The 25428-nt window shown below is 36.8% G+C and overlaps 1 protein-coding gene across 1 annotated transcript in view; it reads left to right on the forward strand.

Moving 5' to 3' along the window:
* LOC103029034 (glycerol-3-phosphate acyltransferase 4) overlaps window positions 1–23139 on the forward strand; it is a 41816-nt gene extending 18677 nt beyond the window's left edge. Inside the window, exons 5-13 of the mRNA XM_049485865.1 lie at window positions 2060–2134; window positions 2269–2358; window positions 8708–8801; window positions 9671–9786; window positions 11208–11263; window positions 11397–11482; window positions 13300–13428; window positions 16682–16761; window positions 18261–23139. Coding sequence (XP_049341822.1) covers window positions 2060–2134; window positions 2269–2358; window positions 8708–8801; window positions 9671–9786; window positions 11208–11263; window positions 11397–11482; window positions 13300–13428; window positions 16682–16761; window positions 18261–18369 — 835 coding nt within the window. The 3' untranslated portion in view covers window positions 18370–23139. The remainder of the gene's footprint in view (window positions 1–2059; window positions 2135–2268; window positions 2359–8707; window positions 8802–9670; window positions 9787–11207; window positions 11264–11396; window positions 11483–13299; window positions 13429–16681; window positions 16762–18260) is intronic.
* The last annotated feature ends 2289 nt before the right edge of the window (window positions 23140–25428 follow it).

Raw genomic sequence — 25428 nt, forward strand, 5'->3', positions numbered from 1 at the left:
TTTCTAAAATATTTTTATACAGCTAGATAAATAGCTATCTGGGTTTCTCTGGTGTAACAAAAATCCCAGAACTCATAAAAAAATATTACAGCGACATCCTACTCAAGGCTATTTTGTGGAACTGCTGCTACAAATCAGCATCAATGTAGATTTCATAATATCTGTACTGACGGCTCATCATATTTTTTGGAGATGATGGTTGTGTGTAAATCAAGTAGCCACTCCCATCTTGGGTAATTTATAGTTTGCCAAGCCTTTTTATTCTTTCCCAGCCGTTCCTTTTTTTGATGTTCTATGGTAAAATTACATTACCCCATCGACCTGTTTAAAACTAATCCCATCCAAATAGAGCTTTAATCTGAAGAATGTGGAACATTTTAATGGAAATGTCTGTTGTCCCGTATCTTGCAAATATATATGTTTTAATTTCTACTATTGACACTATACTGTTTACACTGAGTAAAGTTTGACATTTGTTAATATATTGTAGCTCTGATCTGAGAGCAGGTGCAACTGTTTCTGCTGTGCTGGTTGAGGCAGTGATGTGGGTGAGGGCAGCTGGCCCGGTATCAGTATGAGCGAGTAGGTGCTAGCTGGAGTGGAACCTGCAGGATCCCTCCCTGCTGTGACAGACTAGTCTGAGTTTAGCATGTTTAACCCCAGGCTAATTCTGCCTCTGCTCTGAGCCATATGGGGCTTCAATAGGATTAGAAACTGCCAGGTCAGTGGCCTTAACCCACATTCTAGGACGCGCACTCCACTTACTCTCAGAGACACTAGGGGAAGAGCTTTATAATTGAGCTCTTTTTAATCAGATGTTCTGCACTTGGGTATTGTGTGTGTGCTTAATTGAATCTTAAGGCAGCTCTATGTAGGAAGGAGTTCACACACATCATCTTACAGATTACAGATTTCTTTTCAGAGCTGTGGTACAGAAATTATAATCTCTGCTTTGTTGTTTATTAGCACTTATCGATAAATTGTTTTGTTATTGTGATATTTAGCTGATTTTCCTGATAAACATATCAAAAACTCAAATTGCACTACCCATGTGCAACAACAGCGGGAGCTCTTTATGCTGCAGACTGTGAACACGTGACATAACTAGGCTAAAGGTAGAGTGAGGTAGAGGTTCACAGTAAACACACCCTAAACTACTTCTTTTCCTAGAAAAAAATGAGTGCAGCCAACCCCCCCCCCCCCCCCCCCAAAAAAAAACTTACTTAAGAATCCTAATTTATTGTTTGTAACACCCTTTTGGCACATTTTACTTTTTGCTGTTGATGGACACTCAAAGCCTTTTTACACTAAGTTTGATTTTTGAATAAGAAAAATAAAAAATATTTCCACCCAGTGGAACCATTAAAATACGTCTCATCCATTTTGTTGCTTTAGTTTCTGTAAACAGACCAACAAACTCCATTGCTCTCATCAATGTCCACTCTTTCTTTTTCTCTGCTCACTGTCTGCTTTTGCTCTCATTAATTTCCCTCCTCCGACGAGGGAAAGTTTGCTGTTCTTCGAGGACATGAACAAAATATGATGCATCTAGACAAAGTGCTAGCCAAATACTTTTGAATAATATATTTTTTTACCTTTTTATATCTAATATTGCTCATAATAATAATAATGAAATAATCTCTTATTAGTCCCAAAATGGGAAAATGTACAACCTCTGCCTTTAACCCATATCCAAGCAGTGAACAAATCTGACTGACTTTCCTGATTTTTTTGTCTGCTATTTGCTTAAATATACTACAAAGAAATCACTTCTTTTTTGTGTCTATTAATATACACCCTGAACTGCTATGATTGGTTGTCTGTGAAGTACTTCTCTGACACAAATTTGCATTGTATCAAAAATGTGCCATGATTATAATTTTTAATAATAAATTAGTTTGTGCCATTCTCTAAGTAAAAAAATATATTTTTTCTTTAAATTTCAGAACTTCCCCAAGTCAGACTATTCTTGCTCTATAAAAAGGCTTGAGTGCGATAATTATTATTATTACGAATTGAGGGAATAACAGAATGACATATTTGCTTCTGTTGTTTTCAGGTTAACACTAGCCATCACCGGTGTCACACTATTGGTTGTCTTCACCACCATAATTGGATTTCTGCCCAATGGGAGGTAAGAGAACTCTGCAGATTGTCTGTTTAAACAGTTTATTTAAAAAAAAAAAGATTATCTCAGGTGGTAAATTGTTACTGTTACTGTTTTGTATGTTAAAAATTGTATGTATGTATGTATGTATGTGCCTGTAGGATGAAGAATTTTCTCAGTGAGAAAGTGCATTTGATGTGTTACCGCATCTGTGTGAGAGCACTTACTGCAATCATCACCTATCATCACAGGTAAGGACACACACACACACACAAAGTACAAAATAGCCACAGTATTTATTTTTTTACATTTAGTTTAGGATCACAGTTTAAAAACACTACTTATTACCAATGCACCACATTTAAATACACACTCTCACACAAACTAGTGAATAAGGGACATAAGAACACTTACTCAGAGCAGTGAGGAACCACCTCATCGCATGGGGAGCCATTTTTTTGGTGCCTTAGTAAAAAGCAACTGAACCTTAAAGGTGCCACTTTCTTCGTGGAGTACTAGAGATTGAACCAGCCATCTGGTTTTAGTAACCATTGTGTCGGAATGGTTACAGGTCTACATCCTGCAATAATATGATCGTACATTTGGTGATGTTTTAATACTGTATTGGAACTGAAGAGGATCAAATACCCCTAAACAAGCATATACCAGGAATTTAATATGGATTTATTTATTTACAGTTTCACAGAATATAACGTGTGGAGTAATGAAGCAGTAACTTTATTGAGTCAAATTGGAGGATGATTCATAGGTTTAGCATGTTTTATTATAAATATTGATATTTAACATATCTTATCGATAATGTATTGCAACAAAAATCATACAATATATAGCATTATATAACATATTGATATTTTGTCCCACCTACACGTCATGGGTATTTTCATCTGGAACACCTAGTGGAAGACATTTATATACACTGCCTGGCCAAAAATAAATCTCCGTTTTGTTCTGGATTTAACTAAGCAAATGATCCGGGGTTGCTGCAGTTGGTCAGGTCTAGGTTCAGCAACAGTAGGTGCTGAAAGAATGAGGTAAGCTGACTACCTGAATATACTGAATATACAGGTGCTGTTCAACGAATTAGAATAATTTGAAATAGTGCAATCATGAAATTCTTTGAATGCATTTTTTGTGCAGAAAGCAAATCAGGTGTTCACCGCACCTGTCCTACTCGTTAGACTAATCACAGAACTCGTTACCTGGAAAAAAATTTCTCAGCTGAGCTTTCCAAAAGGCCCATTTAGGCCATTTAACTGTGACACTGTTGTTTTATTGAATTAGAATAATGGAGAAACCGTTTCATTGAATTAGAATAATTTTTATTATAATTACAATCATCACTTTCTCAGTATTTTGTGGCTGCCCCCTTGGCTTGTATGACTGCCTGAAGTCTCCGCGGCATCGATTTGACCAGCTTGTCGCAAGTTTCCGCACTCACAGCTTCCCAGGCAGTGGCGATGTTCTGCTTCAGTTGGTCCAGCGTAGTAGGCTTTCTGTCGCAAATTTTCCGCTTGACGATGGCCCAAAGGTTTTCAATGACATTGAGGTCAGGCGAGTTGGCCGGCCATGCCAAAACTTCAAGCTGTTTTTTAGTGAACCAATCTTTGGTCGACTTTGCCGCATGAGCCGGTGCAAGATCCTGTTGAAATATGAAGTCTTCTTCGCCAAACTGTTCCTCAACAGTCGGAATCAGGAACGTTTCCAGAACATCTTGATATACGGCAGCATTGACAGTCTTCTTGAGGAAGCAGAGTTTCCCTACACCTCGAGCGGACATGCATCCCCAGACCATAACGCTCTGGGGAAACTTGACGGATCTTTTCACGCACTCGTGGTTGTAGGTTTCGCCACCACGACGCCAGACACGAGGACCTTGGTCACCGAAGGAGATGCAGAAGCGTGATTCGTCACTGAAGACCACTTTCTGCCAGTCTTCAGCAGTCCACTCGCCGTGTTCTTTGGCCCACTTCAGCCGTTTCTCCATTTGTTTCTTGTTCAGCATCGGTTTTACTGCTGGAACGCGAGATTTGAAGCCGAGTTCGCGCAGACGACGGTAAGTGGTTGATCTGGAGACGTCAGCGCCGGTCTGCTTGTTCCACAAGTCGGTGAGCTCGGAAGTGGACTTGAACCGGTTGCTGACTGCGATCTTTCTCAGCTGCTTGTTGTCGCGAGCAGAAGTTTTTCGGACGCCGGAACAGTTGGTGCGCTTGCTGCAGTTTTTCTTGAGAGCTTTGCAGACGGAAGACTGGCTGATGCCGAGCTGCTCAGCAATTTTAGTTTGGTCAAGCCTTGTTGGCGAAGGGCTTGAATTTGAGCCACTATTCCGGTTGAGAGGTCGCGCTGCTTACCCATGATTGATTTTACAACTTAGAAATTCTACTCAACCCTGACTTTATACTGCACAGTGAACACTCTTCACAGAAAACAAAAAATCGAGCATTTATTCTAATTCAATGAAACGGTTTCTCCATTATTCTAATCCAATAAAACAACAGTGTCACAGTTAAATGGCCTAAATGGGCCTTTTGGAAAGCTCAGCTGAGCAAATTTTTTTCCAGGTAACGAGTTCTGTGATTAGTCTAACGAGTAGGACAGGTGCGGTGAACACCTGATTTGCTTTCTGCACAAAAAATGCATTCAAAGAATTTCATGATTGCACTATTTCAAATTATTCTAATTCGTTGACCAGCACCTGTATACCAGGTTATTCTATCAATTGATTTTTTCTTCCCTGATGACACAGACATATTCCAAGATTCGTAGGGCTGGAATTGTGAAAGAGTGATTCAGGGAGCATGAGATCATCATTTACACACATGGATTGAGAGTTCACCACAGAGTCCAGACCTTAACCTCATTGAGAATCTTTGGGATGTGCTGGAGAAGGCTTTGTGCAGTGGTCACACTCTACCATCATCAATGCTGCAAGATCTTGGTGAAAAATTAATGTAAAACTGAATTGAAATAATAAATCTTGTGACATTGCAGAAGCTTATTAAAACAATACTGCAATGAATGAGTGCCTCAATCAAAGATAAAGGGGGTCCAACAAAATAATAGTGTGCCCTTTTTTTTTTTGGTGGCAACTTTTTTTTTTTGCCCAGGCAGAGTATATATGTGTACTGGAAACCGATGAGCCCAACATTATGACCACTGTTAATTATGATGCCTTTATGATGATGATTGTTTGTAGTTAAACCAGTTCTGTATGGTTTAAATTGAATTTTGGAATTCTGGCCGGTGCAGTGGAGCATCTCTCTACTTTAAACAGCTGCTTTGATAAACTTGAATGAAATGTCAGCCTTGTGCTGTATTGATTATTGCCGCTTTATGCTATCTCTCATGTGTAAATAATTGCCAGATGGTGCTTTAGGCACTGACCTTGTCTCTGCTCAGCAGCTAGAAAACACACACATCAACACACCACAGCATGGGTCAACATACTTTAATAACTCATTTCAAGAGCTTTTCTATAAGCACACTTTTACTAATCACACATTCAGCACATACTGGATAGTCATATACCCAATTATTTTTTACCTGAATAATAATAAAAAAATCAACTGCAGTTTATCTCCCATTCTGATGTTGGTGGATGTAGGAGTTTACTGTTATTTATAAGCTATGAAAGGAATGCTCCTGAGCTGTTCTCTGCCAGGCACCATCATTACTACTCTGTTTACATAGTACTGTCTGTTCACTTCACTTGGTGCACCTAAGTGCTCTTCATATTCACAGAATCTGATGAATACTGGAAAAAATAAGCATTCATATGTTATTTTAATTATTTTACTACTGAAAATAGCAAAAAAGCACTTTCAGTGTTCAGACAATTTGATTAAATGAATACATAATAATAATCCAATTACTCTTTTGGTCATATTTCAGAGGTTTTTATAAAGTTAGGATTGTTTTAAGCAACAGTGGTAGCACACCCCCCACTCCTAGCAAGCTAAGTTAGCTAACCTAGCTTCTGTGTTTCTGTGTGTAAATTACAAGTTAGCTAGCTAGCTGCATGCGACTGGAGTAACACTTCTGTGGTACATTTCTGAGTAAATTTGCATTGCTCAAGTAGAATTCTGAAGGCAGTAGCACTGCTGAAGTAGCTAGCTAGTTAAATGTGCAATTTGATCTGAACTGCTGAGGGTACATTATAATAAAAAAGCACTGTTAAAGCTAGCTAACTAAATGTGCGATCAGATCAGCACTGCTAAGGTACATTATGATTTAAAATAGTACTGTTAAAGTATCTAGCTGTCTAAATGTGCAATTAGATCAGCACTTCTGAGGTACAGTATGATGGAAATAGCACTCCTGAAGTAGCTAGCCAGCTAGCTAGCTAAATGTGTGATTAGAGCAGCCCTGCTGAGGTACATTATGAATAAAATAGCACTAATGAGGTAGATAGCTAACTAAGTGTGTGATTAGATCAGCACTGCTAAGGTACATTAAGATTAAAATAGCACTGCTGAAGTAGCTTGCTAGCTAAATATGCTATAAGATCAGCACTGTTGAAGTACATTATGTTTTAAAAAGCACTTCTGAGGTAGCTAGCTAGCTAAATGTGATTAGACCAGCACTGGTTAGGTACTTTATGGTTAGAATTGCGCTACTGAGGTAGGTAGCTAACTAAATATAGGGCTGCAGTGATTAGTCGCTATAATTGAGCATGTCGATTACAAATTTTTATTGTCCTTTAATCGTTAATTTGTACTGTGGACAGAAACACAATGGGAGGACAATAGTGGACTCACCCACATAGTTTACACCGGTCTCCAAAAGTGCCCAAACACAACAGATTACCCATTTCCTCACAAAATAGCAGCATTTTCCACACTTAAAGGGCAATCTTCTGGACATCTGGACAACCTTCAAGGGCATTATTTGAAATTCTAAGTTTTTATTGTTTGAAATTTATAGAGAAATTTAGGAGCAAGAGCCGTACCCACAGCAAGCAGAGATAAAGGGCATGGCAGAAATAATCGGCTAATAATTGAATAATTGACTAATCAGAAAAAGAATAGTCAGATTAGTCGTATAATAAAATAATCATTAGTTGCAGCCCTAGCATAATACAGATAGCTGTACTAATATGAAACTATAAGCATGAATAAGAGCCTGTAAATAAAGAAAATAAGGAAGAGCCTTTCAATAATAGTCTTTGATACGTGCCAGCATTAAATGCCGTATTTATGAACATGCATTATTATTATAGATCATAGGATCTTCTCAACACACAGCAGTGAACACATGTCTTTCAGCTGTTTGAAGTCTTTAAAGCTAAACCATGAAGTGAAAAGTGAAAAGCGTGTTTACACAGTCAGATAGGAAGCACAGGGGCCTCCAGCGTTTTTTTTTTCTCCCCACTTTCCAGGACAGCCTGTGCGTGCGAGTGCGTGTGCAAGTGCGTGAGTTGGTTTTTGTCCTGTGCAGGTCTGGTCTAGTCAGCTGTGTTGTGATGAATAGTGAACTTCATGTTTGCTGCATGTTTGAAATCTGAGCGCTGCTGTGGCCGTCTCTCTCCTCTCTCTCTCTTCTGCTGTGTTATCATTCCGTGCCTCCTTCTTATCGTTGGCGTAAGCTCTGACGTAGGCTTTGTTGCTTTACATTTTCTCTATTGTTCCTCCTGTTCTGTTCTGTTCTCTCTATCTATTGAACTAGAGCATTGAGGTTCTTTTAGGAATGTGACGTCATCAGATTCACAGCTGGCGTTTTCCCTCCGTGCAGATAAAGTTTTTTAGAACGTCAGAAAAGCTCTACTACAACTTGACTGTTCTCAAAATCTCGAACATTTACATTTTTAAAAGCAAAGAAAAGCAAATGCAGTGTGGTTTTCAGTTTTAACTGTTTAAAATACTAGTTATAAATTTAATCTTAAAACTTTTCTTTTTATTAAATATAAGTTTAAATTTTTTTAAACTTTTCTTTTTATTTAATTTTGTTTTATTAACTCTAGAACACTAACGTTAAAATGAGTAACACCATCACTACATTGGGTTTACACTGTTCTTTAATTTTACAAAAAAAATAAATAATGCCGCTGGGGGTCTTTGGTCCACCCATTCCTGGAACATGTGAGCGCCTGATTTAAACACACAAACACTAACATCAAGTAAAATATATACCCATAAAATATCTTACTCTCTGTCACCAACGTCAGATGGAAATTACCCGAACTAATGCCTCTTGGGGAAAAAAAAACATAGATGGAGGGAGAGAATTAAACATAACATTAATGACATCAATGAGCCCTGAACCTAACCAAATTCCATGTAACTCAGCAGAAACACAATGAAACACAGCAGTAAGGCAGCAGCAACACAATGAAAATCACATGAAATAATTGTGTGGGTGAAAATCACCCGGCGTTAGCATTAATTAACAAAACTTTTCCACTTTGATTTAAAATAGCACTGCTGAAGTAGTTAGCTAGCTTAATGTGCAATAAGATCATCACTGCTGAGGTACATTATGATTAAAATATCACTTCTGATGTAGGTAGCTAAATAACTGTTCAATAATTTGTACATGCTGTTTTGTTAAATGCCTTGTGTGTGTGTGTGTGTTTGTGTCACACAGTGAGAACAAGCCTAAGAATGGAGGAATCTGTGTCGCCAACCACACATCACCCATTGATGTCATCATACTAGCCAGTGACGGCTGCTATGCAATGGTAAATGTGTGTGTGTGTGTGTGTGTGTGTGTATATATGTATATGTATACATAGGTAAAACAGTTGTGTGCAGGTGGGTGTATGTGGGTGTGCAGGTACAGTACTAGTCAAAAGTTTGGACACACCTCTTCTCAATGTGTTTTTTTTTTTCTTCTTTTTTTTTTTTTACATTGTAAACATAATATTAAATACTAATAAAGCTTTAGAGGAGCACATGCAGAATTCTTTTGTAAAAAAAAAACTGTTTAACAAACCAGAATATATTTTAGATTTTAGATTCTTCTAAGTAGCACATTTATCTTTGAGGACAGATCTGCACACTCTTGGTATTTTAATCTCAGTTTCTTTATGAGGGACAGTCCCCTGGAATAGTTTTCTCAGCGTCTTGAAGAAAAGAGTTTCTGGAGGTGCTGAACAATAGCTGCTGCTTTTTCTTCACACTGTGAAGCTCCAGCTCATCCCAAATCACCTCAAATCACCATCTCAGTTAATCAGGGAATCGTGGAGGATAAACACTTTTTTTACTGTTTACTACATAATACCATATGTGTCCTTTAATATTAATCTACTTTGTAAAAAATAAATTAAATAAAGAAAAATATTAACATGCTGTATGTTTTAATTGCACATTGGATGTTAAGGTTGACGTGTGTGTGCGCACGCGTTTGTGTGTGTGTGCGTGGCTCAGTCTATGTCTTTGTTTAAGTGCTAAAACCGCAAGTGCAGCTGTATTCATGTTCTTTCTATCTCTACAAAGTGTTCCAACATATTTATAGAGGAGTTTGAGTCAGCAAACACACAAATTTAATAATATAAGTGTGTGTGTGTGTGTGTGTGTGTGTGTGTGTGTGTGTGTGTGTGTGTGTTAGGTTGGACAGATCCATGGAGGTCTGATGGGGGTTATCCAAAGGTCAATGGTGAAAGCTTGTCCACATATCTGGTTTGAACGCTCTGAAGTCAAAGATCGCCATCTGGTGGCAAAAAGGTAACACTGCAACACAGCTTTAACCACACAGCTACGTTCCTTTTGAATAGAGAATAATAATGTAATTAATTACATAGGTTGCCACATAACTACATAGATACATAGGCAGGTTTAATTTTGATACCAATCAATAACAAAAACAGGACAAAATTTTAAAATATCTTTCTTTTTCCACAAAACACGACTGTAGTGCAGAAAGTTGATTCCAAAAAGATTTTGGAAGCATACAAACACATTTTATACTGCAAACAACCAAGCCCACCTTTTTTTGGTCTAGACCACCAGACAGAAATGTGGTCTAAATAAAAATGTTGGCCTTTGTTTGCGTCATATGGACCATTTTTTTATTTGGATTTGTATTGTGAAAGGACCATTTACAGACAAGTTTGAGGCAATTCAGCCATTTGTTACCCCTTAAACAGAAATCAGGTTTTCTTATTCTATTGTTTATAAGAGATTGGCACAAGAGATTATACCTACGACCCCTGCTTCTACTGTAACTACAGATTCACTTTTTTTATATACACATAAATAAGATAAATCCAAAGGTTATCTGTTACACACATTCAAGGGAGTTGGATTCAGACAGTAAGGCTGAATTAGACATAACCCCAGGGAAGGAAATGTACTGAATTTACTACGTTAACGTGAATGCATTTTTTTTTACAAACCAATCAAGTATAGGGAGATGCATGGCATACAGTTTATGACAGAATGTGTTAGTGGACTCTTATATATGTTTGAGGACACCCCTTCCAATGAACACATCGTCTAGTCCAGGGGTGTCCAAACTACGGCCCGCGAGGTATTTTAAAAATAGAATGAAAGTTGGCTCGCTGTTAAGCAGGTTTTTATAATGTGAGATTCAAAGTTTGAACGCTAGGTGTCAGAAACGGGCCAAAGAGTCTAAAAGCAGAGAGGTTGAAGTTGTAGCGCAGATAAACGGGCCAAAGAGTCTAAAAGCGGGAAGGGTGCGCAGTTGTAGCGCAGATAAACGGGCCAAAGAGTCTAAAAGCGGGAAGGGTGCGCAGTTGTAGCGCACATAAACGGGCCAAAGAGTCTAAAAGCGGGACGGGTGCGCAGTTGTAGCGCAGATAAACGGGCCAAAGAGTCTAAAAGCGGAGAGGGTGTGCAGTTGTAGCACAGAAAAACGGACCAAAGAGTCTAAAAGCGGGAAGGGTGGGCAGTTGTAGCGCAGATAAACGGGCCAAAGAGTCTAAAAGTGGAGAGGGTGGGCACTTGTAGCGCAGAAAACAGGCCAAAGAGTCTAAAAGTGGCGAGAGTGTTCAGTTGTAGCGCAGAAATATTTTTAAATATATTTCTCCTTCTGGCAACAGTAGGACACAACAGTAGAATAAACTTGTTTTTAATCCTATTAAATAAAAACATTGGTGTCCCAATACTTTTGTTTGTTCTTTCAGACTGAGCGATCACGTAGAGGACAAAAGCAAACTGCCGATCCTTATCTTTCCTGAGGGTGAGCTCAAGTTGTTTGTCATCTTCTGTTCTGTTACCTTGCTTGTTTTGTACAAATTAGATTTTAATTAATTTACTGTACAAGTGTAAATTTAAGTATTTGTATGTCTGTTGTTTGCTGGATTTGTTGTTAGGGACCTGCATCAACAATACGTCCGTTATGATGTTTAAAAAGGGAAGTTTTGAAATTGCCTCCACCATCTACCCTGTGGCCATCAAGGTTTGTGTATCTCTTTCACATTCAATTTTAAATTGCTCAAACATTTCTGAGGGCCTGACATAAGAAAGCATCTATCATACTATCTCTCTCAGTATCATCTTCTCTTTGTTTGGGTTTTTTCCATCTCTCCTTTTTTCAGACAACCCCAGTACAGCTCTACTGTCGCCTACTAAAGCATTGGATCAGTGAGGCCAGTCCCTTTATTTCTACTGTAAACTAAAAACATGGGTTTAAAATTAAAAGACGAATATGAGACAAAAGATCAACATTTCAGGATTTTGTTTTTCAAATATATTTATTTACATCTGGATCTGATAAACACTGACACATGTTCTAATATTTTGCTTACAAAAACAATGGTTGGGTTCAGAAAGAAGGTGCATTCTTCTGAACTGTGTATCAGATCCAGATGTAAATACCTAAAAATAAAAACTGAAATGTTGATCTTTTTTTTCTTTCCAAGACATCTTTTAATGTCAAACCCAAAATGTTTTCAGGCTGCGGCAGAAATAAAGGGATTGGCATCATTGTTCCAATTCCGTTGGATGGGACTGTATGTAGATAATGCTATTATATGCAGTATGCTCCAAATCAGGGTTTCTCAACCGGGGGGCCGCGGACCACCAGGGGGCCATGAAGCACCCTCTAGGGATCCGCAGGCTCATCCTCAGAGGGAGAAAGTCTGTTGTGAGCGCTTTAAATTAGGGGTCTCAAACTCGCGGCCAGCGGGCCATTTGCGGCCCGCAGAACAATATTTTGTGGGCCACTACTTGAAATAAAATTTTTGTTAGTGTGGTGCGCCCTCAAGAAAGACGCACCCTCTCCCCGTCCACCAGCACAGTGCATCCTATTCATTTTAATAGAGAGAGCCGCTGCATGAGCGCAGCCCCGCCCTCCGGCTAAAAGTTCAGCTGTGTGAGAGAGGCACATACGAGCCTCTCACACACTGAACAGCTGCCTTTCAACACGGAGGAGAAGCTGAAACCGGATTTATAGAACTATAGATCACAGTGAAGTTGATTTAATAATCCTAAACTTATGATTGACTACATCTGTTGCTTCATTTGAATAAAAAAAAAAACGCCACCAATATGCCCACAGGTGTTCTGTCGAGTTGTGTCAAACCGCGCTACTCCTATGTGTATATTTAAAGGTAAAAATACAAAATAAGCACAATATTAGAGCATGTGTTCAGTAAAAAGTTCATGTACTATATTTGGAAATCCTAAATCCCAGTAAAGGGTAAAATTATGGTAGCAAGAGTTTATTATACTCTGTTTTTTTAGATATTTTATTATTATTATTATTATTATTATTATTATTATTAGGGGGGCCTTGATGCTTTCAAGTTGTAAACAGGTGGGCCGTAAGGTAGAAAAGTTTGAGAACCCCTGCTCTAAATAGTTTAGTCAGTTTTTCCAATAATAATGAAAAACTATTCAATGGCAGATATATATTGCCTCATTTACCTAAATTCTAATTAATGGAATTCTTAAATATTGAACAAAACCACCAAAAGTTAAATCTACAGTATTTAGCTTAACAAGATTAAACATAACTTCTTAATGGGGAATTTGATTTCAGATTTCATTTTGGAACAATTTTATTGGAAAATTCTAACAGATTTTAATGAATAAAGACTTGAAATGGAGATTCTCAGATCAACCAAAGATTTTGTCTTGTTCTGTCGGTATGAATTGTGCAAATGAATAATAATGCAACTTTTAAAGAGATGTTTAATACATGGCAAGAGGTATGCATGTTTCATACTGTGTGTTTTTGTGTGTGTGTGTGTGTGTGTGTGTATATGTGTATAGTATGACCCTCGTTTTGGAGATGCTTTTTGGAACAGCAGTAAGTTCGGCATGGTGAACTACCTCCTCCGCATGATGAGCAGCTGGGCGATTGTGTGCAGTGTGTGGTATCTGCCTCCCATGAACCGACAGGTGAGCAGAATATGAAAAACTTGCAATTTAATTGTGCTTGATTTAATATTCAGATTTAGATATCAATAGATTTTTTTGAGCCCATATATAATCAAAAAATTTTTTATTCACCCTCAAGTTATTTATTTTTTTTAGTATTATGGGCAAAATGGACTCTTTCCACCAGTTAATGTGTTTTGTGGCAATTTCATGGCAAGAACCAAGACAGAGGAATAGGTGTGTCTAAAACTAATTGTTGAAGTATATTGTAAATTGAATGCACAGATGTAGAAAGTCTGTTCCGATGCCGACATACATATTTATAACTTACAGAAACACTGGACCACCCTGGTATAACTTTAAGAACAAATGCAAAATTTTAGCTTTCAACCAACTGTATGAATCAATGAATTAGTTGCAATAGATATATTGGTTTATTTAATTTGTTAATTTTTAATTAACAAATTAAATAAACCAATATATCTATTGCAACTAATAAAAATGAATCAAAATTTGCTTAAATCAATGAATTTTAAAGTAGCTTGTCCAGTGCTGGCTCATTATAGTAGCACAGCGTCAGCCAGTATTGGTTGCTGATGATTGTAAAATAGCAGCCGATACTGATATAATTCCTGTATCATCATTCATACGTAGGATATTGTATCTTGTGCTTCATCATGGTTTGTGCTTAAGGCAGCTCAAATTGGGAAGCACTCCTACTGCCCTTTCTTACACATTGCGCATTGCAATGCTCAATGCTATCTTACCCCCTGCCAACAGCCTATTTTCATGTCTTGTACCTGTGTCGTTTAAATAGCAACGGTGCTTGTGAATATATCTATGCCAATGGGCGTGTTTATCTGGAAGTGAGGTGTGTTCAGGTACATTTCTGGCATATTGCAATCTCAGCAATTGAAAACACAGGTGCTACACTGACTGAATACAACCTAGACTACAATACACTTTTATTGCAGTGTCCATTGCTGTCTTGGCAATGCAGGTGCACCGTGTGCTTAACGCACACACATCCCTGCTTGTCACACACACACAAGGACACACAGCAGACAAACCAATTTACATCAACAATAAACAGAATACAGAATAAAATAACATTACTGTTCCCATAAATGACCTGCTTGTGCACCTTCACAACATAAATGTGAAGGTCAGTTTTCTCTGCTGAGGTGTGCAGAAGTGCTGCGCCATTAAAATACCAAATCGCCAAAGTCAGAGTGCTTCTGGCTCTTAAAGGGTGTTACGATAGCAAAGGCTCACTGACTTGTCCTAAATCATGCTGCACATTGTGGGGTTGACTGTTTTTTAACAGATTGCTAAAATAGGTTCCCCTAAAGTTTTCACTTACACACACCATTTCGTCTCCTTAATTAAAAAATTGATGAAAGTCTCTGTGCTTATTTAATCATTCCCCAAAAAAGTATCCTTTCCTATATTTTAGAGTTTGCCCATTTTTATTTATTAATTTATTTTTTTTAACTAAACATTTTCTACAGACAGATTTGCACCTAGTTTTATAGGTCCTGGTCTATACCCTAACACACCCACACACACAGAGGCCTAAACATACAGAATCAGGAGGCTCATATGACCAACCCATTCTTTGCATCAGTACTCAAATCATTCACAAATCTCAATCGAGTGGTGCCTTGTCCTTCCTTCCTTCACTGTCTGGAGTCCATTCTCTTCTGAATTCGATTGGAAACGGAGGTGCAGCTTTGCATGTGGACATGCAAACATGTCTCCTGTTAGTAATGCATCTTCAAATCAGCGGGTGGTGCTGAAGGAAAACAAACAAAGTGGCTGGAACAGTCAAATCGCTGTGCCATGGTAGGGTTTCATACTTTGAATACCACATAGTCCTAATGGAAAGCTCAGCACTGATGGATCTGGTGTTGACCAAACCATGTGAGCAAAGCTCTAAATGCAATAGATAGCTGCCAGTTTAAGGAACTATTTGAATGCTTAGATGGTTCTTCTATATAATGTGGACTTCTTGTATATGTTAAAAGTTGTTCTGGTAGCTGAATTTGATCTGTGGCTGAGAATCCCAGAGAGCAGGACTGGCCTTTCTGTCTCTGTCTTTTTTCCAATATCGTGCAGCCCTACTTTGTGTCAATAACAGTATTTTATTGAATGTATAGTCGTGTTTGAAAGTCATCAGACATCAGCTTTAAATATAACCTATAACATTAGCAGATTCTTCACACAAGTCCTAACTTTAGATAAAGAGAACCTAGTTAAACACATAAAAAAGATTGTTCTTGGTCATTTATTTATTAAGAAATATAAATATTGAGAAAATGGTCCAATATTACATATCTGTGAGTGGAAAATATGGAGGTCAGTGTGCCAACAGGCAAAAACAAATGAAATGAGGAGACATTTGTGGTAAACTGTATCCATTTAAAGTGGTTTAAAAAATGGCTAATCATGTCTTTGTGTGCAGATATTCATTATATGGTCATTAGATAACTGTAAGTTAGGGACGATTAAAATAATATGATATTTCAGGGTATTTTTGCAATAATGATATTCTTGGAGATATAAAAAAAAACACTGAATAATTTTAAAATATAGTACTGCAACCAAATAAATATCAAAGTCTTATGTAGTATAAACAAATAACAGTAGAAGTGTGTCTATTTTGTAAATAATAATTTACCTAGACCCTGATTTTGTATTGAATATAAAAAAGTAAAGTAATTTAACGACAAAATTTTATCACAAGACTGAAGTGCAGCATATATAGTGCATGCATATAAACTATTAACAAACTATTAAAAGAAAATGTATAGAATACAACATCTTATCAATTCAGTACAAGAAAATAGTAGTGTGTGAGTCTGTGTGTACAGTAACAATACAGTAAGGTTTGGCAGTCATTCTAATTAATATTTGTTCTTTATTGGTATTATTTACTAAATGTAGATTAAAATTAAAATATGTATGTCTTCGGTTTTAATGCACAATGTAGAAAATAGAAAAATGAGAAAGGGTGTGTCCAAACTTTTGACTGGTACTGTATATGAGCGTGTGTGAATTCCCGTCACCCTGACTACGCTGGGAATAACAGGAAAAGATTCAATGATGACAGACGCTCTTGTTCCAGCGCTCCACATCACTGCGAAAAACCAGATGGAAGGTCTCAATCTTTCCCTGCTCAAACAATAACGTGCTGAAGCCCAAACACTGCAAACACTTCACACAGTAAATGTCTTAAATGTTTGAAGCTCATCGTCTGGTTCTGTCCTAACAGGAAGGAGAGGATGCTGTGCAGTTTGCTAACCGGGTGAAGGCAGCCATCGCCAGGCAGGGTGGCCTGGTAGACTTACTGTGGTGAGTGATCGCTTAGGGCGTAGGGCACTCACACGCCTCGATGCAAAAGCATAAATAAGCCATTAGGTTGAAAAGTGTTTAGGGAGGTTAAATTAACATAGCAAAAAGGGCTTTCTAAAAGAAAAAAATCTCTCAGCCTGCAACTAAATTTGTTAGAAAATTAGCAGTTATATTATAAGAACACATATGTTGGCTATTGGCTACACTACAAAATGACTTACATAAAGTTCCGGGAAGCATTGTACTCCTGAGGAGTCCTTTGGCTCGTCTTTAACACCTGAGATTTACCTTAGACTTGATTGACCTAAAGTTGTGCTAAGCACTTTTATGTGTTTATTGTGGTATCTGTGCGATGCACAACAAAACTTGAGAAAAAAGCCCCAATATACTTAAATATTACATACTTGAGAAAAGCCTCAAAAACTATTTTTTTCACAGCATTGAAAATACAATGGGAATGCTGTTCTGTACATACAGCTCTGGAAAAAATTAAGAGAACACTTCAGTTTCTGATTCAGTTTCTCTGATTTTGCTATTTATCTGTATATATTTGAGTAAAATGAACATTGTTGTTTAATTTTATAAACTACAGACAACATTCCTCCCAAATTCCAAATAAAAATATTGTAATTTAGAGCATTTATTTGCAGAAAATGAGAAATGACTGAAAAAACAAAAAAGATGCAGAGCTTTCAGACCACAAATAATGCAAGGAAACTAAGTTTAATATAGGTTTGTGACTTAATGTACTGTTAAGAGTACATATACAAAGACTACATATAAAAAAAAAAAAACCTAAGACTTAAATTAAGGCTTTGATTAATATTGGGTTTACTTTGTCCCACAAAATGACACAATATATGTTTATATTTATATAAAGATATAAATAAACAATAGATTTTAAAAAGAGATACGCCAATGACTTAATTACGGCTTCCTTTACTAAACTAAACATTTTAAATTGTTCCATAAACACTATAAATGGACACAAAGACACAAATTTATCAGTTTACAATATGTTATTATTGAAGCTATTAGAGGCATCAAATAATTTAAGTAGCTGTTTATTAGTCACAATTCTTTTGGTTCTCCAGTCAAAAAATACATTCCCTTTAGTGTTTATTAATATTATCCCTCAAGCTACAGCTTTACTCTGATAAAAACACTCATACGGCAGGAGCTACTCAGATAAAGTGCTGTCATGTTTCTCCAGGTAGGACAGAGCGAGATGAACATGCGTTAGCTTGCTATGCTAACTAACTGACTACCAGTATGCTTCTATGGTAGCGGTGTTCTATGCTGTGCTCTGTAGCGCCTCTAGTGGTATGACGGTGTATGAAAAATGCATACCTGAAAGAAAATTAAAACCAGGATACCGGATAAACGTATATACCGCCCAGCACTAGTGTGCATGTAAATGCATGAATTGTCCTTAAAGTATCTATGATTTATTAATAAGGAGATTTGATAATGCTAACATGTTATTTTGGTGTCTGCAGGGATGGAGGCCTGAAGCGGAGCAAAGTGAAAGACACCTTCAAAGAAGAGCAACAGAAACAGTACAGCAGGTTATTGGTGGGAACTCACGAGGACCGCAGTCGCTCCTGAGGCCGTCTGAGATGAGAGGAGAACTCAGTAGTCTGGTTTGTCTGGTTAGCCGGACTGTGGTGCTGGCCCAGTCTTAAACAGGTCTTGTTTCTGTTGTGGTGACTGAGGAAGGACTCACTCCTCAGTCGGTTCCTGCTTGTATCGCACCCTCGTTATGACGTGTGATCCACCGAAACAAAAGAAAACAAAGTTTTCTGCTATAGTTTGGAAACATCAGCACTTTCTGATCTGATCCTCTAAGACCAACAGGTTGCTATTAATGTTGTCAAGTCCTTCAGGCCTGTGGGTCACTGGTGCTTGACAACTGGATGTTTTTCTTTCTTTCTTTGTCTTCAGTAGATTTATTACTTTTTTTTGACATTCACATTCTATTTATTTTGTTAATTCACTGTTTTTTCTATGGTCACACAATACAGTATGTGCTGTTGAGATAAATGAAGAGAGTCTCAGATGATCACAGGAAAGAGAATCACTCATAAAATTCAAATAATATGTCTCTTTAAATATATGTATCACCTTTAGCTAATGGAAATTAGCTAGTACCTTATTTCTGGGCTGCACAATATGGATAAAAGAAAACATTTTTAATTATGTTCCTGCAGATTTCAATAGCAATATATTATGTTTATAGTGCAACATGTCCAACATGATTTAAACTCGTGATTCATCGGAAATACTGGAATATTTTGATATGTTGTCCATTTTCTCATAATGCAGCATATCCATATTGCACAGTATCATTGCTGTCTAACAAAAATATTCGATCTCACTTTTTGCTGTTTTTCAATTTTTGCAAAAATATTATGATAAATGAACAAAAAGAAATGGTCTAAAGTTAATTGGTCTCAAAATGTCATGGTTAATAAACATAGAAATGGTACAAAATGACCTATTTTTTAAATTTCAAGATGAATGGAGCAACAGAAATGCTCCGGGAACTTTAAGTTCATAAAACTTCATAATGAATTGACCTAACTGTATTGACAGTTTAATGATAATAATTGTCTAAAATTACTGAATCTTAAAATTGCATGATAAATGGACCAATATAAATTGAAATAGACTTTAAAAAAGACTTGGTCTCAAACTTTCTTGATAAATGCACCAATAGAAAATCCATGGAATGGCATGATCTCAAAACTTGATAAAGAAGGGATCAAAATTGAAGTTGTTCAGAAATTACAAATTATTTAGAAAGTTTAAAGTTTATGATCTTTTTTAAATGATCTTTTCAGTGAAAATGAGGAAGATATTTACTTTTAGTGTAAACGTATCATTTTGGAGATACAAGTTTTTGTATAACAGCAACGATCAACTGATTACAAATGCATATTGCACAGCCTTACCTTACACTCTGTTAATTTTTAAAATGTATTTTAATTCATGTGGGGAACGCTATATTGTGACACATTTTTCTGATTGTGGAAATGACTAGAAGGTTCCTCCTCTCACAGCAGATGATTACGAAAGAGCTGTGTCACTGTATGCTAACATTTCATCATATTTTAACCAGATATACACATGATATCGGCCAAGAAACTGTTGCGGCCTCCGCTTGTGTGGACATTTTTGATGCAAACGAGTGTCCCTCTCAGACGGAGTAGTGCCTGTGAGTGACAGGATTAAAGCAATACATGCTTCAAAGTGTCTGTCAGTGCTGGTGGGTTAACAGGCATGTTTGTGTAAATATACCATGTTATATTTGATAACATAATGGTCCTTTTCAGTTCACTTTTAAAACACACAACTTAAATTAGCCTAAATCTTTAGATCCTTATCTCTGTGCTGTTATAAGCCATCAGTCTTCTGTCTTTACTTCTGATCTTTTGAGTAGAGCCTGGTAGCCAGTTCAAGGAGGCGAGTCTGATCAGTGATTGAGAAAATGGTTTCTTAGGTTTAGGTTTGTGCTTTGAGCTTCTTTTTACACTCCATGTTAAAAAGAAGTGCATTTATTAAATGTGGGGCATCAGTGTAGCTTCAGAACACCAATCAAAATGCCCAGAAGAATGCCCTCGGAGATGGCATGAGCTCACATAAGAAGTGATTGCATATCCATTTCATGACATGAGCCCAACATCCACCTCTACAGTACCTCTATATCAGAAACCAGATGAACCATTTTCCCTATTATTCCCTGTTGCATACAATACAGATCTGAAACAAAATTAAGAGACAATTTCAGTTTCTAAATCAGTTTCTCTGATTTTGCTATTTATAGGTATATGTTTGAGTATAATGAGCATTGTAGTTTCTCCCAAATTCCAAATAAAAGTATTGTCATTTAGCGTTTTCAGACCTCAAATAATGCAAAGAAAAGGTTTAAGAGTTCAGAAATCAATATTTGGTGGAATAACCCTGGTCATCTTGGCCTGCTCCTCCACCAGTCTTACACACTGCTTTTGGATAATTTTATGCCACTCCTGGTGCAAAAATTGAAGTAGTTCAGCTTGGTTTGATGGTTTGTGATCATCCATCTTCCTCTTAATTATATTCCAGAGGTTTTCAATTTGGTAAAATCAAAGAAACTTATAATTTTCAGTGGTCTCTTTTTCCAGAGTTGTATTTTCTGTTTCTATATTGATTTTTAGTAAGGAGAGTGATTTTTTTTTGTTGTCTGCAGGGATGGGGATACAAATTACAATATTGTTAAGAACAATATATTCCTCCATCGATAAGAATAAGAATCCAGTTTTTGCCTGTATATCAGATCCAAAAAAAATTGAGATTAGGCATTAGTAATGCAAGGGAATTTTATATTCTTTAGCAAACCCAAAACAGAAAAAAATGAAACAGTAACCATTTATTGTCACCTTTTTACCATTGCATCAATGCAAAATCTTAGATAGAAAATGTTTCACTAACATGATTTTTAAACACATTATTTGCAGCCCTTGTCACTGACTGATGTTTGCTGCAGGGTCCATTAAATACTTGCAAATTATTTTTTTTTTTAAATTAGTAAAAGCATTAATTGGATTTTTTTCCTCTGGATTCTATATTGTTCTTATCCATATCAGAACTATTTTGTATAAACAGAAAAAATATATATTATGATAGACTTTTTGAGCATATTGTTTAGCCCAAGCCCAAATATATATATATTTTAAATTATTAATATTTTTTTCTGACATTTTTGACAGAACATTTTTGGTTGCCAGTTTATTAAGCACAACCTGGTCTTTTCCCATACAGCTTACCTTGAAACAATGTTTGTGCTCCTCATTTCAAATGTCCACATGATTAAGATCTTGTTCTCCTCTGCTTACACACACTCTCTCTCTCTCAGTGGATCTCCTGGTGTAGAGCTCAGCTGTATGAAGAGGGTAGCATGAATATCTCTGTGAAACTCAGTGTGGAGTGATCTGGTGATTAATATTTGTCTGAGGCAGATTAAATTTTGGGCTGTGTTCCAATTCTGTGAAACCATGCAATGGTTGCGCTATGGAGTGTACAAATGATGCACAAATGCTTACGAAGATTGAGAGTTAATAACATTAAATGTGGAATGTTTTAAATGAGTAAAATATTTGAAAAAAATACAGATTATTTGTTTTTATAAAATAAAACCTTTTGGTGCCAAGGAATGCATTTTCTCAGTATTTGTATTTTGTATAAAATAAAGTTTTTTTTTAAGTATATAAGAATATGGAAACAAACTGAAAAGGTTAGCTTTCAGCCTTGTCCCTACTTTTTTATTTTAAATTATTAAAATATTAATAATAAGCCGATACTTTTCCTTTTTACTTTCCTTTGTGTTTTGGTTAAATTTGGTTTAGCTGTAGTAGTGCAGTTTGTTTAAGAGGGAGCCTGACAGCACAGAGAAAATGTAAAAGCTAATGCCAGCTAGCATTAGCATTATACCTGCTTTTGTCATGTGCTATGTTCCTGAGCTCCCCTACTGCAGACAGTGGCACAGGAGAAGCCATGGTCTCTTGGCCTGGTTCACATAGAAATTCATATACCCATCTAGCAGAGGCCTGGAGGTGATGGGCTGCTCTCCAGTATCAACAACATCATATTGTAATCCAGGCGCCTTCAGGATTAACTGTTTTACAGTTTTGACTTGAGTTCTTTCACTGGTAGACTATTTATATGTACATTTTTTTTTTTTTACTTTTGATATAAGACACAACAATGCTTGAGATCAGTGCTTTGTCACGGCCATGCACCAAATACTCATTATTCCCTTATGCCAAAACTAAATACAGTTTTATATTGTAGGGCACCTTTAAAGTTTGCTAAATTTTGTTTCACACCAAATTAATTAATCAAAGTATTGCGTACTAAAATTTCCACTCTAGGGTTTACACCTAAAATATTTGCATAAGCTACTTTGTTGTGTCTCTCCTTCTCTGATTAATTAGTGATTTGTACCGTGATTAGAAACCCGGACAGCACAGTAAACACTTGGCTTCCTAAACGAGCTTGCAAAACTTTGGATTAGAGTTTGCTAAATAGAGAAAGGAAGTGTAGGAGGCCTAAGTTATCTCAGGATTGGAACAGAGCCACTGTATATTGGCTTTGGCTGCTCGTGCATTGTGTGTGTGTGTGTGTGTGTGTGTGTGTGTGTGTGTGTTGACTGTATAAATTGCTTCAGCACTGCCAGTGACTTGACTGCTGCCAGGCTCTAAGAAACAGCATCTTTTATTCTCCCTTCGAGCGATCGTAAAACTGAGTTGTCTGTCTCCTAGACAACATCACTGAAGTGCTTCAGTCGTGGATGAACAAACTGTCAAAATATTCAATAAAAAACAATCTGGTGAAGTTTAAGTGTGTCTGTCGTGTTTATGATGTTTGCAGGCCTTGGTTACATCTTTAGTAACACTGGATATGTCTCTGTTTATACTGACATATACTGTCATATAGGCAGTTTCCTTGGTACAGTACAGTGGAGGATTATGCTATAAGAAGACAGTAAATCATTTCAGTCATTTCCTCAGTTCATAAACAAACAAGGTACTTGTAGGTTTCATTGAGTTTAATTTAAAGACTTTTTAAGACCATTCAAGTAAAATTCTAATCCAGAGTTCTTCCTTTTTAGCACCATTCTCAGCTTATATCAAATTGTGTAATGGCTTGAGCCCCCTGAGTTTTTTTGTAGTGAGCTGGTGTCTCTCTGCCTTGAGCACCTGTCACACAGGATGGAGAAGAGGATTGATGTAAATGCAGATAATATAAATTTAATATATTAAAACAAGTAAAAAAATAAAATAAAAAAAAACAGAAAACAAACATCTGAACTGCAAGAAACACAATAAATAACACTGGAAAGCTAATTAACTAAAATAAGAACAAAAACTAATCAAAACTGAGAAACCAATAATGCTAGGCTCAAAAACAAACCTGAGATATACACTGCAGATTAGCACACAAAACACTGAAACAAAGGGGCACAAGGAGGGTGAGAAACACCTGGGGGCCAGTAACAAGGGGGCGGGGTTACAAACAAGACACAAGGTGACAACACTAATGGCTAGGGCGGAGACAGGACAATAACAAAACAGGGCCATGTACTTAAAGGAGCTCATGGCTGAGAACACAAGACAGGAAAACAGAGGGCAGAAGCACATGGAACCAAAAGAAGAAAAAAACACAATACGAACACTGGCAAAGGTGTGACATCACCTAAACACTCAAGACTGCGCTTTATGAAAAAATTAAATGTTTAAGACCTTGAATGGAAAACTGCCCATTTTAAAGTATTTTTAAAACATTAAATTTAAGGTTTCCAGAAACAATAGAGGTCATATTAATGTCTGGAAGGGTTACTAGAAAAGTAATTGACTATATATTGATTTTTGAACTCTTTATGAACTTTATGAATGTGAACTTGTTTTCTTTGCATTGTTTGAGATCTGAAAGTTCTTTTTTTCTTATTTCAGCCATTTCTCATTTTCTGCAAATAAATGCTCTAAATGACAATATTTTTATCTGAAATTTAGGAGAAATGTTGTCTAGTTTGTAGAATAAAACAACAATATTCATTTTGCTCAAACATATGCCTATAAATAACAAAATCAGAGAAACTGATTCAGAAACTGAAGTGGTCTCTTAATCTATTCCAGAGCTGAATATTGGGATTTTACAAAGTAAAGGAATTAGTCATCAATGATCCAACATTTAAAGAATACTTAGTAATAATTTTTACAACATGAAATATCACAATGCAAATTTAGTCCTTTTGAAACCCATATTGATCCTGAAAAGGAACAGTATGTATCGACACATCCTTGAGCTTCTTTAATTTAAATGAAAAACCTGCAATCAATTCAGCCGTAACAAAGACCGAGAGGAAACCAAAGCAGTTTTCACATCACAAGCTCTATTCTCATACTGCTGCTCAGAGACCCCAGACATCTATTTGAGTTTTACTTCAACTCAACTCTCAACAGCTACTGCTATATCAAAAATACTGTCTCAGGCTCCCTGAGGACCAGTGTAAGAACAAACCACTGTTTTAATAATCCCCAAAAGGTCTTAAATATACCAGTCTGTCAGTGCCGGCGTATTTACACATTTTTACTGTTCCGGGAAAGAACAGGAAAAATCGGACTGTAGTGTAGATTGATGTATGAGGGGACAGGGTAGTGTTGAGCACTGAGAACAAGCTGTTCTGCCAGAACATCCTTTTAGTTAACACGAATAATAGCCGTTAATTTAAGATGCCACTGCTGACCTTCTGATTGTCTGATTCTGGTTTATAGCCAGTGTTTGTGAGTGTGAATGTGTTTGTGTGTGTTTACAGTTAATCATCGTCCTCTATGTAGCTGAATGCAATCAAATCCTCACAGCAGTGCTCCAAAATCTAGTAGAAAGCCTTGCCTGGATAGTAAAGCATTATAAACTTTACATTCTGACTCTGTTATGCTGTTGTGCTGGGAGCATCCTTTGAAAGCAATTTGAGCTGTTGGAAGAGTTTGACAGGAGTTGCATCATAGGGTTCTGGGAAGCAGGATGGTCAGACTGCACTGTAAAAAAAATTGTCACTCCAACTTAAAATCATTAAGCAACTAATTTCCTGGGCTTTTTTTTAAGTTTGTACAACTTTATGGCTCATTT

The sequence above is a fragment of the Astyanax mexicanus genome, chromosome 12, assembly GCF_023375975.1.
Source record: "Astyanax mexicanus isolate ESR-SI-001 chromosome 12, AstMex3_surface, whole genome shotgun sequence".
NCBI lineage: Eukaryota > Metazoa > Chordata > Actinopteri > Characiformes > Acestrorhamphidae > Astyanax > Astyanax mexicanus.